The sequence below is a fragment of the Bactrocera latifrons genome, unplaced genomic scaffold (genome assembly GCF_001853355.1).
Source record: "Bactrocera latifrons isolate USDA-ARS-PBARC rearing strain unplaced genomic scaffold, ASM185335v1 scaffold_235, whole genome shotgun sequence".
NCBI classification, from domain to species: Eukaryota; Metazoa; Arthropoda; class Insecta; order Diptera; family Tephritidae; genus Bactrocera; species Bactrocera latifrons.
The window spans coordinates 300,303-320,823 of NW_017535908.1; the positions used below are offsets into that span (position 1 = coordinate 300,303).

The 20,521-nt window shown below is 38.7% G+C and overlaps 1 protein-coding gene across 8 annotated transcripts in view; it reads left to right on the forward strand.

Annotated features, from left to right (window-relative positions):
- Window positions 1-20,521, forward strand: part of LOC108968971 (Down syndrome cell adhesion molecule-like protein Dscam2) — a 109,526-nt gene that overhangs the window by 20,524 nt on the left and 68,481 nt on the right. For all 8 annotated transcript variants that reach the window (XM_018933380.1, XM_018933382.1, XM_018933384.1 and 5 more), the window contains exons 2-5: window positions 2,253-2,585; window positions 3,575-3,736; window positions 4,256-4,402; window positions 5,416-5,533. In XM_018933380.1, coding sequence (XP_018788925.1) covers window positions 2,253-2,585; window positions 3,575-3,736; window positions 4,256-4,402; window positions 5,416-5,533 — 760 coding nt within the window. The remainder of the gene's footprint in view (window positions 1-2,252; window positions 2,586-3,574; window positions 3,737-4,255; window positions 4,403-5,415; window positions 5,534-20,521) is intronic.

A 20,521-nucleotide genomic window follows, 5' to 3' on the forward strand; every position in this document is an offset into this window, starting at 1 on the left:
CAATGAGGCAATGTTAGATAAATCTGACCCCTTGCAACTAAGAAGAAGCGTTGTTTACACCTAATTAAATGATAAAGGTTGAATCAAGTAGATATACTTTTTTCAAAAGCCTGTTTTGACAGATAACGCGTGAGACGTAAGCAAGTTGTTATGTTATGTTTGATCAGTACTGCTTGGCATTTCATCATTATCATCGTTAACAAATCGTTCAATTTTAATACAAAAATTCTCGTTTTGTAAAGAATCTTCACTCAATTTATGGTGAACATAATCGGCCTAATTAGCGTACAATTCGCAATACCATCACCCATCTTGAGACGCAGCATTCTTTATTGGATAATATTCGACCGAATAGACCACATCCAGCAGAAAATATAGCAACCGTAGCTGAGTACCGAAGATGGTGGAGAGGTCGATTTTGCGGCAGTTCGCAGCAACTCGGACTGAAGTATGGAACGACTTGGATCATTTTATGTTGAGAACTTAAATTGAAAGCGTACAACATACAGTTTGTGCAAGAACTGAAGCCGTTAGACCTTCCCAAGTAGAATCACTTCGCTCTAAGTGCTCTTGAAAAGTTCCAAGAAGATCCCACGTTTTCGAGCCGAATTTTGTTCAACGATATGATCCATTTCGGGCTCAATGAATATGTAAGGAAACAAAATTTCCGCATTTGGTACGAAGACCAACCTAAAGAGATTCAAGAGCTGCCATTTCATCTCGAAAAAATGAGGATTTGGTTTTTTTTGTGGATCGGTGGTATCATCGGTCCTCAGTTCTTAACCGTTAATGGCAACCATTAACGCGCTATGATAATCGATTACTTGATGCCTTATATTGAAGCTAGTGATCTCGGCGACATTTGGTTTCAACAAGACGGTACCACTTCCCACACATCGCATCAGCCAATGAATTTATTGAGAGAAGACTTCGGTGAGCAAATTTACGTTATTGGGCCGGTCGAATGGCCATCAAGATCATGTGACATCATACCGTTGGCCTTTTTCTTGTGGAAATATCTAAAGTCTAGAGTCTAATATGAAAATCCCTTTCGATTCAGGCTTTCATTCACCAGTTACCATTCGCAATGCTCGAATGAGTCATCGAAAATGGGATTCAAGAGAAGGCCCATCTGAGACGTAGCCGCGACCAACATATGGTAGAGATACCCTTTAGAAATAAATTGCGAAGAATGCTCTTTCGAAAGATAATAAACATTCCCTATTAAATTTGAAGTTTTTGCGTATTTTCTTTAAAAAAAAAAAGTGAGGAACCTCGAAATGGATTGCCTTTTATAATAAGTTTATGTTTACAAGTCTTTGCGTGAAGACACTTAAGATTGTCTTATCATCATAGGAAGGAAAAGACCAAATAAATACATGATATTAATTGTGAAACATGGCGGTAATTGTGCAAAAAATATAGAATTGTAAATGAAAAGAAAAATGAAACAAAACCGTGCATGATGCATATCATAATGTATTTGGAAAATTTTAATAGACCCTTGAGTAGGACGCAAAAACGCACATTCTTCTCCACATACTTACATTTGTGGTATCCCCACAAATTATTGGCATGGACTTTCGTATGCTAATATTCCGAACAGCAGGCGGAAGCTGGAGCTGACTGTGGTCGGATTGAAAAGAATCTTTGCTTGTTTGCCGACCTGTAGGTCCGCTCACTTCCATTGTCTCATTTTTGGCTTCTGCTGCTCACACGCTGAGCGCAAATGTGACGTCCAGTTGAAATTTTTATTTATATTCATAATGTCTTGCCATTCTTGCGCTGCACTGCTGTGTTATTTTCGAGTGCTCCGTCATCTTGCTGCATTTCTACATTTATTATGTTCGCTCCTTCATATCCGAATCGTTTTTCTTCAGCTACTTCCTGCGTATTTCAAGGCGATTTCCGTGCTTCATGCTGCGCTCGAAAATGTTTTCTGCGCCGCAGTTTTGCACTTGCCAACTCAATGTTCGCAGTTTTACAGTTGCTTAGCCAAGCGCGGCCGCAATTTGCGATTCCATTTGCATTTAGCGCAACAAGGCAACTAGCCAATGAGCCAACAAGTCTCAAGTGCTGGACCGTTTGGTTTTTTGCCTTTTCATTTATTCATATTCCTTTGGAATTACAACAAATCGCGTCTTTACATTTATAGTAATTCATTTTGTTTTTGACCTATACATATATTCTTTCAAATAAACTATTTGGCTACTGTTTTCTAACGTCAGTTATTCAAATTTCTCTTCTTACAGATGCCACTTTGGCCGAGGTCTTCGACACACATCTGCGCGGTCCCGGCTTCGTAATGGAGCCGCCCGGTCGGGTTGAATTCTCCAACTCGTCTGGCGGTTGGCTCGACTGTTCGGCGTCCGGCAGCCCACAGCCCACCATCGATTGGGTGCACGCGGACGGCACTGCAGTCTCGGAAATTCACGGCGTGCGACGTGTACTGCGCAACGGCACGTTGGTGCTCTTACCATTTCCGGCGGCGGCCTACCACCAAGACGTGCACAATACGATTTACCGTTGCATCGCCAGCAACAGTGTAGGGCGCATCGTGTCGCGCGACGTGCAAGTGCGTGCCGGTGAGTATAATAAGCAATCACTTTTTCACTTCAATAAGGTTATGATTATAGTGCCGAATATACTCGCCATATATGTGAATGACAAAGTATATTCGCCACTCGGAACTTGTGCGTAGATATGTCATGCAGGCTGGTGTTCAAAGATGAGATTGCGCACGTCGAGTTCAATGCTGCGCAAAGGAAGTGCAGCAGTCGATTCAAGGGTTAATAGGAATCTTCTGAATTACCGTTTATATACGAAGCGACGGTGAAATTTCATAAGTTTTGACAACACATTGTGACTAAGAAATTGGAAGTAAAAGGAAAAAATATTTAATTATTCATTAATATTTATTTTGCCGCCATCAAAGTAATCCTCAGAAGATGTAATACATTTATGCCAACGATTTTTCCAGTCCTGGATGGGCTGGTCTTCAGCGAATATTGTTTCATCTCTTCGATCGACTGAAAACAGTCGAGCAAGATCGTATTTTATACACAAAGTATCTACCAAAGTCATTCGAACGGACTTGCGAGAAATGTCGAGCTCTCTTATCATCTGTCTAACACTTACCTGGCGATTTTCAAGCAACATATTCTTCATCTTTTCTTTTAACAACTTTTTCGTGGATTGGAAAAAACTTTGTGCCAAGTGTATTAGGGTAATCCTCTTAGATAACTTTGAGGGGGATGATATTTTAAAAATAAATTAGGAATTTTCAAAAATATGAACGAAAACTTAGTATTTTTATCGTTAGCGAATGAGATACTAAGATAATTTACTAGGAAAAAAGCTCTTTAAAGCTATCGAAGCAATGAAATCAAATTATTTTTCTCATTTCTACAAACTACTACTGACGCTTCAACCAGCCAGACTTTTATAGGGAAAATAAAATGAAAAAAAGGCTCATGGTGTTATATCTTGTTTACGCTTTTTTAATAAATGTCAAAATTGACTGCAAATGCATGCATTTTGACAGCATAACTAACTGTAATTCGCCTTGTTGCAGTTGTTGCGCAGGCATATAAAGTGGATGTCGAGGTGCTGTCTGCCGCCCGAGGATGCACCGCCATACTGCGCTGTGTCGTGCCGACGTTCGTTAAGGAATTGGTGCGAGTGGTCTCGTGGGTTCATGAACCTGCTATCTACATCTACCCATCACTGCAAGGAGGTAAGTCAAAGCAAGAGCATTTTCAGTTTATTCTTTCCTTGTCTGCCGTGTCCTTTATCAAAGCACTGGGACTTCAGCGCGCAACGAGCTTAGCATATCGTCGTGTAAAGTTCGCAAAGTGTGCATTTTTTGTCAAGTTTTTGACAGTGAGTGCAAACAGTGAGCTCGACTTGGCATTAAAGGTGAAAATGTGATTATTCGTGCGAGTGACAAAAACGACAACCGGAGGCGAGCAGCAATACTTGTGCGTACGTTATCCTTTCAGGTGTGCCAGTAGGTGTACGGATGCGATGTTCTGTATGCTGATTCTGTCAAGGTGTAAACTGTGATTTTCTTGCCGGCCACTGCATATTCAACAACGTTGTGCGATATGCGCTTCCAAAGCTTAACAATTTTCGTACCTTTCTTGATCAAAATTTACTTTATCATTTTCTTATCTTAATTATGTTGAACATTGATTAAGCAGATGAATAAAATATTAGGCAATTAATACAGAAAACCTCATAACTTCTTCCACAGATGGTAAGTTCCATCTACTGCCGACCGGAGAGCTGCTCATTCACAATCTGCAGGAGAGCGATGAATCACAGTCGTTTCGCTGTCGCAGCATGCACCGTTTGACGCGTCAAGTGGTCGTCAGCTCCCCAACTCGTCTCAGAATAAACTGTGAGTAGTTCGATCCTATCATTTCTATATCTATATCCAAATTTCAATTAAAATAATTCAATAATTAATTTCAACTGCTTCAATAATTAATGGCAATTTTTTATGCTAATAATTATGGTTTACAAAAGCTTTAATTTGAAAGTTCAAAGCCGAAAATGCAAATTAATAATTTCAGTAATAACTCAGGGAATTTCACATGTGTGTGTGTGCACAATTTTCGTTTAATTTGAGCGTCACTAATTAGCTCCTTTTTTGAGCTGCTTGACCGCAAACTCGTGCGTCGAATATGTTAATTGAATAAATTTATAATTTGAACGCATGAGCACACTCAACGAGTGGAAATAAAATCGCATTGCTGTGTTCTCTATTTTTTTTTTGTGCTTTTTTGTCTTTGTTGCATTTCTATTGATCGGCGTTGAAAGTTTTCATGAATCAAAACCGCAAACGCATAAATTATTTTTTAGCACTCACGATTTGAAATTAAAAACGAAAATATTTGCTCGGCTTTGTTATTAATTCATGCTCACACACATACACTACATTTGTAGAAAGACATCAGGTATTTATTTAATTTGTAAATAATTAGTGATTTTGTTGAGTTCATGCCAAATTGTATAACCTCAATAACCATGCTTGTTATGAGGAGCAAACCTACAATCATTGATGGAAAATTCATTTGAAACAAGCTCAACCGATTGAATCTGAAAAGTATCCGATTTATCAGGGACGCATGTGGTCTCCACTTATCTCCAAATCTATCCATAATATGCATTATATATAGCATGAAAGTAAATAGGTTGAAAGCCATGCTTCTTCCGGATGCTAAGTTCGAAGACGAATTTTTATTTTACGCTCAATTTTGTTCCTTTTTGTTGTGATATTTATTTGTATATTTTTCTCAGTTTCGCACTATTACTACCAAATAAGTTGGTTTCAATGAACCTTGGTCTCTTGTTTTTTTTGGTCGGTGCTATATTATTAATTATTTTCACCAAATTATTACAAATTTTTAGCTCACCGTGGCATTATTTCACCGAGCGTCGTCGAACATACCTCCCATGTACAAGTGTCACAAGATGAGGGTGCTGTGCTGTTATGCGTAGCTCAGGGCTGCCCTTCGCCGGAGTACAAGTAAGTAAAATGAAAAATTTCGCAATATTTAAAGCAACGGCAGGTTTTTATAACAATTTTTATATTTCAATGGAACTGGCTTTGATCCAAGATGTTGGATCTTTCAGTATTACTACAGATTAAAGTATAATAGTGCCACAGATATCGTACTTATGATTTGGTGTAAACTCAAGCATGTTTGAATATAAACAAAAATGGAAAGACGTAAGGAGACCCTCCCTAAGTTCGGGGCAGCTGAACATTTGATACTCCTGCAACTGCAAAAATTAAAGCCAGGGAAATACCTTAAGGTGCAAGCCCTCAACCAGAGGACCAGAATTCAAGCAGTTATATATACAGTTGAACTTCCCTAACTTGAATGCACACAATCCGAAAAACACTTCGAGCTACAGAGACTTTTTTGACTTCTATTGCTAATTCAAGAGTTCGAGTTATGGAAGTTCAAGTGTATATATCTACTGAAAATAACACATACACAGACCGGTATATTCGACAAAAAGTCAATTTTAACAAGAGCCGGTTCTATGCATCGGCCCTGATTTTATCCGGCCAAGGGCTGTTACGTCGGTGATCTAACCCCGTTTAAGTTTGTCGTCACTGGAACAAAGCCTTGCAGCAGGGTCCTGACTCGTGCTGGCATTGAGTCCAACCCGAGCCCGGTGGAAGTTTTTTGCTGCGCTTGCGCCAAAGGCTCCGTTCAAACTCCAACTCGGTCAAGTTACGTAGCTCCCTATTGCCAACACATTATTGCAACTTCTACGGCTGTGCAACCTGCACCTAGTTCGAGCATTTGGCCGCCGCTCCACCCGAGTGGCCAACAGAAAATCTCCACGATCAATAGGAGCTCAAGCAGACAACATAACTCCCATTTTGCTTTGCCTGGATGCAGTGGTACGCAGACGAGGAAGATTCGGACCTGTCAGAATACTGCACTGCGGACTACGACAGGATGCCTCTTGATGTCTTCTATTGAACATCTGCATAGTGAGGCTCGTATGCTCCAAGTTAAGGAACATAATAAACTCCTCTCTACTGTGAATGGCAGTGCTTGTTGGAAGGTTGTTGGTCGGCGTATTGCCTTATGTCGTCGACGTAGTTGAAGTTAGTTAGTTTTAGGTGATTAGTACAACCGATAGGTGAACAAAACTAATATACTCTGTAGAAACGGGTTGCAAGAGTATAAAAACCCGAAATTTCTCGGTTTATGAAACCAACATTTACTCAAATAATTCTGACACAAAAAATAACTTGAAAGTTTTATGAACCCAATAATTTTCATGAACCTCTTCTGCCTTTTCTTTCGTAGACTTCATAGGCTTCCACGCTGGACTGTCCAACGACGCAATTTCTTGATATTTATATATGAAACTTTACTCAACTGAATCTCGGTGGGGTGCGAAGTATGGTATGATTCCGCTTTACAGACGCCTCGCACTGGCTAAGGCGAAGCTGTGACAAGCAGCGCCTATTAAATGTAATTAGTTTTCTAAAGAGCAAGTGCGTGCGGCGCGGAAAGACACGAAAACGTCAACTTCAACTTACAAAACACGCCAGTTAATCAAGCTCACAAGGCTGGCAAACCACAGCACAGCTGCAACGCATAAATAAATAAGTAGCCAAGTGACGCGCATTGTGCCAGCCATCAACGCGTCCCAGCAAAAGGACGAGAGGACGACGGTGCGCAAACAAAATGCGAGAATGTGCAAACAGTGTTGTTGTTGTTTGTAATGTCGGCTGTTGCGGGGCTAGTAGATAGAGAGAGGCGTTTCTGAAATGAGACATTTGTCACATTCATTTTAATAAAATAATGAAATTGACGCACGAAAAGTAATAAAAAACATTTGCGTTTTATCAAAACCACCAGCCAAACATCCAAGCGGTGCCGGAGTTTATGAGAAGGAATATGTCATATATACAGAAAGACAGATATTTTGCAAACGCAACGAAGTAAGCTTTTGTTGTAGTTGTAGGTGACATTATAAGGAGAAGCTGTGAAGCTGCGCGGTGAGAAGTCATATTTCTACTGAGACCACTGTTATGATTATAGTTAGCTCAACTTGCCGATGAATTAGTGGTTGTTATGTTATAAACAGTATCGCAAAAGTCAAATAAAACACGAAAAAACGTTAACTTCGGTTACACCGAAGCTATAATAACCTTCACAAATACAAATATTCTTTACATGAGATGAGATCGGTCAGTTAGTATGGCAGCTACCTGCTACAGTGACTCGATCTGAACATCTTCTTCGGAGATTGCATCATTGTCTTAGGCATTAAACAATATAAAATTTTCGTTATGATTATTTCTTCTCAAATAAACAGTGCTACATAAAAGCGCTTGATTTCTATTCGACAAATGAAAATATTCTTGGTGAGAAAAGTAAGTGTTCAAAATTTTCGTTACTTCATTAATGGAGGCTAGTTCGCATATATACAGACAGGCGGACGGACGAACTTGGCTAAATCGACTCCTTTCGACAAGCTGGTTATAGCCGAGTTTACAACAGCGCTCCAATCGTTCTTCCCTTTCGCTGTTTGGCTCCCATTGGAGATTCCAAGTTTAGCCATATCCCTTCTGGTCTTTCCAACGGAGTGGAGGCCTCCCTCTTTCTCTGCTTCCCTGGAGCGGTTTCATCAATTCGCACGACATGATGTGGTCAGCCACGCCGTTGTTTCTTGATTCGTATAATTCATATAACTGTCCATCCTTCCATTGAATGCGATATATCTCTGTAACGTCGACTCATCGAATGTTGTCATCTTCCATGAATCTGCACAATATAGCAGGACGGAAATAATGAGTGACTTGTAGAGTTTAGTCTTTGTTCGTGGAGAGAGGACTTTACTTCTGAATTGCATACTCAGTCCGAAGTAGTACCTGTTGGCAATTGTTGTTCTGCGTTAGATTTCGAGGATGGAATTCGTGTTGGTCTTAATATTGGTTCCAAGATAGACAATATTATCTACGACTTCGAAGTTTTGACTATCTACAGTGAAGTGGGAGCCAAGTAGCGAATGAGATGACTCTTTATTTGATGACTCTTTGTTTGATGACAGGAGATATTTCGTCTTGTCCTCGTTCACTGCCAGACCCATTTGTGTTGCTTCCTTATCCAGTCTGAAGAAAGCAGAACTAACGTGGCGGTTGTTGAGGCCAATGATCTGAGTATCATCGGTGCAACTGCTATTCCCTCTTATACAAGATTGCACCTTCTCTATTCAGATCTGCAGCCGAAATTGTTTTCTCCTGGAGTAGATTGAAAAAGTCACACGATGGGGTTTCGCCTTGTCTGAAACCTCGTTTTGTGCGGGTCTTTTGGTAATGCTCAACGTCAGTTTACTCCTCCGTATTCGTTTTGCGGAGATACCAAATTCAGACGTAGCGGCATAAAGGCACATCCTTTTCGTGCTGTCAAAAGCAACTTGAAATTAACGAAGAGGTAGTGTGTATCAATCCTTTTTCACGAGTCGTTTTCAAGATTTGGCACCTGATGAATATCTGGTCAGTTGTTGATTTTCCAGGCCTAAAGTCAAACTGATAAGGTCCAATCAGTTTGTTGCAGGTGGGTTTTAATCTTCCACACACCATACGGTCAATAGAACTTTATATGCGATGTTAATGTGGCCTATAAAGTATATATATAAATGATCAGTATGTTGAGCTGATTCGATTTAGCCATGTCCGTCTGTCTGTCTCTCCGTCTGTCCGTCTGTCTGTATATATACGAACTAGTCCCTCAGTTTTTAAGATATCGTTTTGAAACTTTGCAAACACAATTTTCTCTTCAAGAAGCTACTCATTTGTCGGAACTGCCGATATCGGACCACTATAACATATAGTTGCCATATAAACTGAACGATCGGAATCAAGTTCCTTTATGGAAAACTTTCACATTTGACAATGTATCTTCACTAAAGTTGGCACAAGTTATTTTCTATGGCAACAATATAATTTCCGAAGAAATTGCTCAGATCGGTTAGCTATAACATATAGCTGCCATACAAACTGAACGATCGGAATCTAGTGCTGGTATGGAAAACTTTTGCAWTTAATAAGATATATTCGCGAAATTTGGTATAGATAATTTTCTAAGACAATAATGTAATCTCTGAAAAAATTGTTCAGATCGGTTAACTATAACATATAGCTGCCATACAAACTGAATGATCGGAAGCAAATGCTTGTATGAGAAACTTCCTCATTTGACGATATATCTTCACGAAATTTGGTAAGAGTTATTTTTCATAAAAAGAATGTAATATTGGAAGAAATTATTCAGATTGGTTAACTATAACATATAGCTTCCATACAAACTGAACACATAATTACTAACGGAAATGCACCTGTGAAGGGTATTTAGCTTCGGTGCAACTGAAGTTAACGTTTTTTCTTGTTTCTACTGACTTTCCTTGATTGGCTAAATAATCCCCATAGGCTCGTTTGCTTGAAAGGTTGGCAATATTTGATGGGTAATATTCTTTTTCATCATACCAAAACGAATTGCTAATTTTTAATAACGGCTTTGGGAAATTTTCGAAAATGTCATTTCTACTGCAATATCTCGTTATAACTGATATTTGTATGAATTAAGTCACTGAATTTCGGTACGCGGCTTAGAGCACCATACGGATACATAAATATTTTACACTTCCATTAGTACACCTCACCTCAGAACAGCGTACTTTGGCGTTGGCGTCGGATTCTATTTCGACTTCGACTTCGACACATTGTTTCGTATTAATGTGCAGCGGAGCGGATAGTATGAATAAAGCGAAGCGCGATAGTTATAATATAAAAGACGAGCTTTGTTATTCTGCTCTAACGGAAATGTAACAGTAATGGACTAATGCCGTTACAGAATTTTTTCGCTGCTGAAGTTTTATTGCTTCTGGTGACAACAGCGCATATTCGATGCGAGTGGTTTTGCACAACAAAGCATGGCGTGGGAGGAGTACTTACTGTAGGTGGTCAGGGTAATAGCGAACGTAAGAATTATTGAAGCATTGTGGATTCCTGGTCCCAACGCGGGCATGAACACCAGCAACACGACGATTGGCATTGACTGTGGCGCGGAGCCATTAGCGAAGGGATAGTGGAGCATATGCGACACCAGCAACAACAAAACTTGTATATGCATTACATACATACATAAGCACAGACGAAACATACAAGCATATAAATTTAAGCACCACAAGTGTTGTGCGTGCGACATGGCTGAGAGCGTATTCCACCTTCCCTCTATTCTTTGAAAGCTCCTTAAGTGGCAGATCTGTATGCGGGCGATGTCCAACGAAAATGGAGTCGTTGGAGCGCAGAGTATGGATGCGCTCGAGCGTGACGAGCACGCACACACTTAAGATTTACGCAGAGCTCGATCTGGACATCGAATGGACTCGACAGTGTGGAAGAAGTGAAGAACAACATTATTGGTCAGTGAGGAGAAGCTGAAGAGTGGGGGGGTCGCCTCTGCAAGCAGAAGAACCAAGTTATCCCGCAAAGTAAGCTTACATAAGCACAACAAATAATTCGAAATGTAATTTCAAGCGCTCGAACTCAGGCGTATTCCAACAATAGCACTCACACTCCTATAACATGTCTTACATGCGTCAGAAGTACACATGTGCTATTCCACATCTGCTGAATGGTACTCGATAGCTTCTTGATACTTAGCTGTGGCATACGTGGTCCCTCTTGTGCGCTTGGCTGCAAGGCAAAAGTTCGAACCACCAATTGTGTTGCAGCAATTGCAATTAGCTTGCTAGCGGTGGCATGCAGCCACAATACTTACAGCTCATACACATCTGAGACTAAGCGCTCAATTAATGAACAGTAAATTTACAAGTGCTGTTTGAAATAAAGACCCAACCACGCTTTTGTCATACTCATGTTACAAACGGAGAATTTCAAGCTGCAACGTAGTCGAACGTGGTCGCCAGTGAATATTATTCTATAAGCAAAATATAGTAAGACTTTGTTCTTAATTTTAGAATTCTTAATTTGTTCGTCAAAATCTATGTCATCCCTGAAAATTTGTTCCCCTTGTCAACGGTTTACTGTCTTCTATTGGCTCAAAACGGTCTCTTCGAAGCAGTAGATTGAGTTTAATTAACAGTCAAAAGTCGCACGGAGCTAAATTAGGTGGATATGGAGATTGGGGAACGATATTGGTTGGAAATTTGGCGAAAGACTCAATAAGAATCAATGCAGTAGGCGACAGTGCATTATCTGATTCACTTACTGTTGACTAGGAGTCATAATGTGACTCTGAGCGATTTTTGGTTTCTTAGTTCCCTACTTTGACCTATTTGACACATACCACTTCTTGCCTTCTTCGTAGCACGAAAATATTTAGGAGACATTTACTACTACCTTTAATTATGTAGGCGTTTATTTATTTTCCAGCATGCCGAAATACCTTCGGCGATACCACAGAAAAGCGAATATTTGCAAAAAATACATCCTTTTTTCCACTCATGTGAGGTGAGCTCATGTATCTATAGAGGATATGTGTGTATGAATGTTCCTTGCCAATTTCTTTTCATATATTACTCTTAACTGTTGTATACGATGACGGCGACCAGCTGCAAAGGACACAATATTAATGCAACCTGTCGTGTCGCTGCTAAAATAGCGTCGAAGCAATTGCCTGGGAATAATAAAAAAGGTTCGCTACCAAGGGGGTTTCAGCGCAATGAAATATGAATGGAAACATAGCGTCGCCGCTATCGAGCACACACACATGCTTATAAGTGCATGTCAGTTCCTTAAGCTCCACATGTTTACACATTGAAAATGTCAAATAGTAAAAGGACATTTGCCACACTTACCTGAAAATATATGAGGGTTTCGATTTATATAAGACTTAATACAAGCTAAGAGAGTTGAACTTTTGGGTTCATAATTGAGTGTTGCTGGAGTTCAAATGGATATATGCAGCATTGTTTCGACACAATGTAATTTAACCACAAAGTCACAGATCAATTCAAATTAATTTTATACAATTTAATGTCCCTATGCTTGACTTTATCAGCTAAAGTTGTATAGAAGTTCTCACTTCTTTTGATATATTTACTAAAACTAAATGCTAGTACTAAAAATTTGTTTACTTATATGCCATTTTCTGCTTTGTTTTGTTGTGATCGGGGCGTGGAAACTGGAGCAATGTGCTCACCTTCGCACTGCCTGTATGAATAATTGCTCGTATTTAGAGCAATATCATTCACCTGCCGTGCGCAAACCCTTAGAAAGTAATACCATTTAGCACATTCGCCGTACGCAGCAGCAATTCATATCTTTAATTTATTACGCATACGGTGCGGTGCGGTGTGAATCACAAGCACAAATGCAAGCCTGGCAGCGCTACCTATGCGGTCACCAATCCCACACAGGCAGGCAAGCATGTACAGATAGATGAGGGGACATTACAGTCAAACATCAAACTAGTCAGAAAGTGTTCCAGTTTACGACTAGAAACTCGTCTCTGAAATACAACTAGACAAAAAAGCTTGCTATTCAGTCGTTTAATCGTGCATCCCGTTATATTTTTTCGAACTTCCGTGTGATTGGTTTCATTCTAATAAAAATTCGACAATTGTCCATATGTAAAGGATAAGGGTGTTTTTGATTTTTTTTTCGTGAATTATTATACCCTAAAAAAATTCCCTGAAAATTTGAGCCCTTATTATTAACAATAATGATTGGACCAAGGCATGTAAAAATTTTCCATTGAAAATACAGGACAATCGTGATTTTTTATCTTTAAATTTCTATAGTTCAGAGGCATCTTATGGCATCTCTTTGACTTTAGACACGTATTCTTCAGAATTAAACACTCTACAAAAGTGCCCATTGCGACAAAGTCGAAACTTACACCGGCAAGGTAGCACGGGGCTCTAAACCTGATTTTTTTTTGTATATATCTCGTAAATGACAAGAGCTATAGAAAAAATGTACATGCCAAACTTGTGGGAAATTTTATTTGCTACAAAATTACGAGGTCAAAATCGCTATCATTAATACTTCTCGAGATATTCGGCTTTTTAAGTAAGGCTGTACGGAATTTTCACATATTTTTTTTTACATTTCATCTATGAAAACTCTATAAAGCCCTAAAAAAACACCCCAGTAAAGGATACAAGTTTCTTGCTTGGAAAGGAGACAGCTGCCTGATCATTCGTCCTAGTGGTTGTAACCAGTTGTCAAGTAGTTGGCAACTAGTTGCTTCGGCTGCAGGGTACTCACAATTGGTTCTGCAAATGCGCATTTGTATTCGGCATTACGAACGTGTTTGTAATTTGCGTGGTCTGTCTGGGTAACATTGCGGTTCGGCAAATACATTTAGTTGCTGCTTTTCCGCAGCACAAGAGGCACACTTTAGGGCGGTCCTGCGCTTCTGTTTATGACAAGGCCGCAAAGCTCTACGCGCTCATGAGTGTGTCGGAGGGAGGAGGTGGGCGAATTCGTGCTGTGTAGGCAACTTCATAAAACATCAAGCAGCGACCAAAAAACAAGCAACGTTTAATTAAGAAATATCACCACATTAAGCTCCTATTCACACATACACACCCACACACATTCGCGCACAGACACAGACTTTACACTCTCTTGTGGGCACACAGTTGGACCCGTATTTATGAAGATGCATATACTTACTATATATTTCCACTAACAAATATTTATACTAACGCGTGCTCGAGAGGCTTAAGCTCATGTGATAATATTTAGAAAATATGAGTATTCACATGCTAACTTGTGTAAGCACTCGCGCTGCCACGAGGGTGTGCCTTCATATGAGTGGCGGTTTGCTTGCTTGAAGTATGTAGATCCGAAGGTATCCTTTTTAATCAGCGCGAACACGCCGGTGCGCGCAGGCACTTGAGCGGTCGTCGCACTCTCGTTGCGTTTGCAAGAGCACTGTGTGTGTGTGAGTGGCAGAGTGGCAAGTGTGAGTGTTACATTGCTGCTGGTGTCATTGTGCTTTCGTGCTTTCTTCTTGCTACAAAAAGGACGCTTTAAAATTATTCGCTGAGTGACAATCGCGCGTTTTTTCTTCCACCACTAATGTAAGCATATAATTTTGCTTGTACAGGGAGGGACTTGTAATCCACAATTTCGAAGCTGATGGTCCTACCAGAGTTTCACAGGTCGAATGAAGTTTACCGCCAACGTAAAATGGCGGCCATCTCTCGAAGAGTAATGGAAAATTTCAAGCGTATTTCTGCTGCAAAAGTTCCTCATGAGGCTAAACAGTCCTTTGAAGGCAAATTAAAACTCGTATAATATTTTTATTAGGCACGCATCCGCAAATAGCAGAAGTTCCGACAAGTATCTCGTAAGGAAGTGAGCATTAATTTGACTCAGTGAACATTTAACATCGAGACAGTGCTCTTCAAATGCATTCCTTTCATTAAAATTATTGAAATATTTCGCAGATATACAGTGATTCAGTCTTGATCAGAAACACTTCTAAGTCTTATCTCAAAGCAGCTTGAACCTTTTTAAGTAGCTAAGCGCTCCTCTCACTCATTCTTGGATGACCGCTGAGCTGAATAACAAAAGCAATAACACAGAGAATGTATCTTTACATAGAACCGTGTTTCAACAGCTGATAGAACTAGAGGTTTCTGGAAACTAAAGCAGAAAATCTTCAGTTTTGGTTTGCTGGGCATAAATCTTCAGCCACACGCACCTACACACATGGTAGATACATATTATGCGTTCACTGAGGCGTTGGCGTTGAAAAGATGTTTATAACCGTATCCATTAAGATGCATATATATGCGTTATGAGTGTGTTGTGGCGGTTAGGTGCTTAGTCACAACTTAATGCCACATATTTATCCTCGTACACATTTCAAATTATGAATACATACATATCACATATTACTACAAAGCTCTATGACATAAAATATAGTCACCTTTTTCATATACATATATATATATATAATTAGACAAAGCGTTCCGTATTCACTTTCCCACAAATATATGCTTTGCAAAATTTACTTTTGGCTCTATGAGATCACTGTTTCTCTACACCCTCACTTAACCACCAAAGGTATACACGCATGTACTATACATATATGTTTATGTGAGAGCGCCAATGTAAATGGTTTCCATTTGGTGAACGCTGCTTGCAACTGAGCAGTTGGCACCTTGAAATTATTGTTGTGCGGAACACACTGAAACAAAGATTTGTTGTTCATTGAAATCAGCACAACCACGCCTGCTTTTACTCGCAGCAAAGATTGTTTTCTTCAATGAAACATACACACATGCACATGTGTAGCAAGCGGCTGCAGGTGTCTATGCGGGGGTGATAATTAAATAGCGTATGTGTGTGTGTGTGTCTGCCGGTGCCGTATGTGTGCCACTATGTTATTACACGCCGGTGAATACTCAGACATTTTCTATAAATTAATGCATGCAAATGTATTTTCAGTGTTCTTGTATTAAATTTCTCATCGACGTGTGCTCATAGTTGAGAAATTATAGAAATATATATATACATGTATGCGTTGGTATGTTGATTTGAACTTCGTGTTTTGTGTTTTAAGCAATGCCACGGGTGAATGTCGTAAATTTCAACGTTTTCTTCTTTAGAAACGCAGTGATTTCAGAAAAACACTGTTTTTCCTTTGTGTTGTTTATAAATGACCCACTTTGGCAGCAAATACTTTGAAATCTAGTTCAGTTTAACAATAATTGAAATAACGAGCAAGTAATTCGTTGTGGAGATAATTAAGTTCAAATTTGACCCATTTAATGCACGTCAGTTTGAGATATACATACATATGTAACTGAGTGAGATACTTTCTTAGTATTTTATGTTGGCGTTATTTGATTAAAAGTTGTTGAGGCCTAGTGTTCACTCGGCAATATCTTTACGGGATATTATATGTACGTACTTCGCCTAGAGGTTCCATATCATTAGCACTTTCTATTTTTGTGGACAAATAAATCTATATATTAATATAATACTGGGAAGTTGAAAAAAAAAGTATAGCTGTTCAATAATGAGTCAAAATAAAGAAGAAATTCGCAACATTTTGAAATCTTTGTATAAAAAAGGGAAGAATGCCACGCAAGCCACCAATTTATTTTGTGAAGTTTACCGAAACGCTGTCTGTATCAGTTCGTGTAGCACAACAATGGTTCGCTCTCTTCCGTTCTGGAAATTTCGGTTTGATTTGGGAATCACATGAATTGTCTGTGAAGAATTGAATGGATGAAATTAAAATCTGCGATTCTTTGCTTAAACGAAATGAAATCGAACCATTCCTAAATCGAGTGTTAACAGAAGCCGAAAGGTAGATCGAATGCGACAATAATGTGATTATGGTCCAAACGTGATGAAGCTCAACAAATGGTCGCAAAGCCAGGATTGACGCCACGAAGGGTTATGCTGAGTGTTTGGTGGGATAGGAAAGCAATCATCCATTATGCGCCGACCAAAGGAGTACATATTTTGTTCATTGAAGTTCATTATAAATATAACAAAAAATGTAATGAAATGTGACTACAAATACGACACGATTTTTCGACTACCCAATATATAACATAAAATAAAACAATAAGTTTTTAATTACAGCACTATGTGCTTCCTTTGAGCTTTATTTCACACTGAGTACTTAATTTTATTGTTAGTCATTATTAAGCTAAGCTTGAGCTATATAAGTGCCTAGTCAACAAAATTAGGTCAGCGCGTGTTCAGCTGATAAAACCGTTAGTGTCAATGGAGAGCGATATAGATCGATGAGTTTACGTGGACAGGGATAACATCACCTCAGTGTTCAGAGGGCAATAAGTCGCAGTACAAAGTCAAAATTTTCTATCTATTTAAACCAACTTTTTATGACCGCAATTGGAAGAAATTGATTTTGATAACATTGCCTGTGTGCCGCACAGCACGTACAGCAACCGAATTATTGCGAGAAAGGTTTGGAGATTTGCTTATTTCATGACATTGAATGGTCTTCAAGAAGTTGTGATTTAATATTATTAGACTTCTTCTTGGGGGGTTATTGAAAGATATTGGTCTTTAGCAATAAACCAGATTCTCTTCAAGCTTGAACGTACTATTCACGTCATACGATTTTATTTAGGGGAAAAAGTCGTGTAGGCTATGAATGGTGCTCTATTTAATTGTATCGATTGTACCTCACATTGAATAAACAAAAATTTGAATTCTCTTAACAATTAGTGTGTGCATCTATGTATGTTATAAATTCGTATATTTCTTTTCTGACTGGGACATTCCGTAAAAATTCAAAGGCGTCACAGATGTATTTACATTGTATTTGAATTGATCGTATTGATGTTAAATGATTTGGAATTTATTTGTGATTATACTGGTAAAAGCAATAAAGTTTTCAAGAAGACAGAGACAAAAAGTGAAACGCATAGTCTACAAGGCCAGCCAAAGGGTCACAAATAAACATGCGAACAACATGCCCTTCTATTTATATGTATATGTATAAAATTTGTGGTATAATATGTACACATACTTATATATGGGCTTGTATTTTGGCCTATCACTTGCCGCATGAGAAAGTTTCGGTTTTGTTTATATTATCTGAGGAAAGCAATGAAAGCGAGAAATGGCTTGACAAAAATTGACGCAGAGAAAATAGAAGAAATTCAAATGCGGTAAGCATCTGCGGTACTCGCAAATATGTATGAAGTGAAGTCATTGCAATGTGTTTGTTTTCTCCAATAAACTCTGGGTACTTCAATGCGGCCATGACAAATTGGATGGGTCGCACAAGAATGACACGATAGGGAATCGTAAACATTTCTAAGAAGTAAATATTTTATTCATTATTCATTGGTAATACCCAGTTGTGGCCATGGTGTGCCGTGTAGGGTATTGAATGGTTAATAAGAAATCGCATATGAAAGATTATATAAAGTTATTTAAACATAATAATCAGCATAAGACGGAAGCTGCGATGAATAGAAGCTTTACGATCAGTCGGTAATTTCCAACAGTTCCAACCAGGAATGAAAAAGGTGTTTTATAGTTCGAGCCAGCTTTTCAAAGTAAATTCTTATTAACCACAGACAATTCAATACAGATTTGTGCGCTACTCTCTCCGCTCGCCTCCCTATTGCTTTTGGCTTGTCATGCTTTGGTATGTCATCTTCTATTTGCAACCATAACGTAAAACAACCCAATGCGGCTTCATGAAAAAAGAAAAAATTGCGAAAAAGGAATAAAAATAGAAAAAAAAATTCTTAAGAAAAATTTTCAAGGCAACAGAAGTTATCAACCAAATGTATGAAAAAAGCAAAATTTCTTCAAAAAAAATTTCAGTTCCGTTTTTATTCCGTTTCTTATACTCTCGCAACAAAGTTGCTAAAGAGAGTATTATAGTTTTGTTCACATAACGGTTGTTTGTAAGCCCTAAAACTAAAAGAGTCAGATATAGGGTTATATATACCAAARTGATCAGGGTGACGAGTAGAGTTGAAATCCGGATGTCTGTCTGTCCGTCCGTCCGTCTGTCCGTCCATTCGTGCAAGCTGTAACTTGAGTAAAAATTGAGATATCATGATGAAACTTGGTACTCGTATTTCTCTTCTCTTCGGCCCACTGCCACGCCCACAAAATGGCGAAAACCGAAAACCTATAAAGTGTCATAACTAAGCCATAAATAAAGATATTAAAGTTAAATTTGGCATATTTGGCCGCAATTTTTTGGAAAAGTGGGCGTGGCCTCGCCCCTACTAAGTTTTTTGTACATATCTCGGAAACTGCTACAGCTATGTCAACYAAACTCTAYABRGKYGTTTCCTTCAGGCATTTTCATATACAGCTCAAAAATGGAAGAAATCGGATAATAACCACGCCCACCTCCCATACAAAGGTTATGTTGAAAATCACTAAAAGTGTGTWAACCGACTAACGAAAAACGTCAAAAACACTAAATTTTACGAAAGAAATGGCAGAAGGAAGCTGCACCCAGGCTTTTTTAAAAATTGAAAATGGGCGTGGCGACGCCCACTTATGAACCAAAAACCATATCTCAGGACCTACTCTACCGATTTCAATAAAATTCGGTATGTAATATTTTCCTAACACTCTGATGACATGTACGAAATATGGGTGAAATCGGTTCACAACCACGCCTTCTTCCAATATAACGCTATTTTGAATTAATTCCATCTGATGCCTTCTCTGTATAATATATACATTAGGAACCAATGATGATAGCGGAATAAAACTTTACACATATACGGTATTTGAGCTGAGGTATCCCTTGTGGAAAAATTGTCGTGATCGGACTATAACTTTATAATAAATGAAAATACAATTCAATACTCAAAGTACACAAATTGATCTAATCTAATTAATTTACAGCAAAATAAAAAAWATGTAAATGACGGATAATGAAATCTCGATTATCACTTTATCATGCGAGAGTATAAAATGTTCGGTGACACCCGAACTTAGCCCTTCCTTACTTGTTTTTAATAATAATATGTCGCTTTGCGACATTTCAGAAACCTGTGCGTTTATATCCTTCTCGGTGAGGAATCACAGTTAGTTTATTTTAGTGACGCCAAATTTACCATTTTGATATTATTCTTTCAACTACATAATATTTTAAATTTCGATATCTCAAAAATTTGTTATCTGTTTCATAAAATGCTCCACAGTTTCCTGCGCTAAATATGCAATCAAATAGTTTTGCTTATTAAAACGAGAAGTCCTTTGTGTGAATGCAAAACCTCGGTTATTAAAATGGAGAGGGGTGTCGCAAAAAATTCAAAAGATTGTTTGGCATTCTACGAAAACGAAGTGAAACAAGTAAGGAAGAGCTAAGTTAGGGTATAACTGAATATTGATAGTCTTGCATACAAGGTAGATAAAGCTTGTTAGCTGTAAAGGGTCTAGCTCAAGTTTTCAGCCGTTTTAGTTCATTCGAACGAAAAATATGCACCGTTTTAAACACTCTCTCACTCAGTTTTTTTAAGATAACTGTCA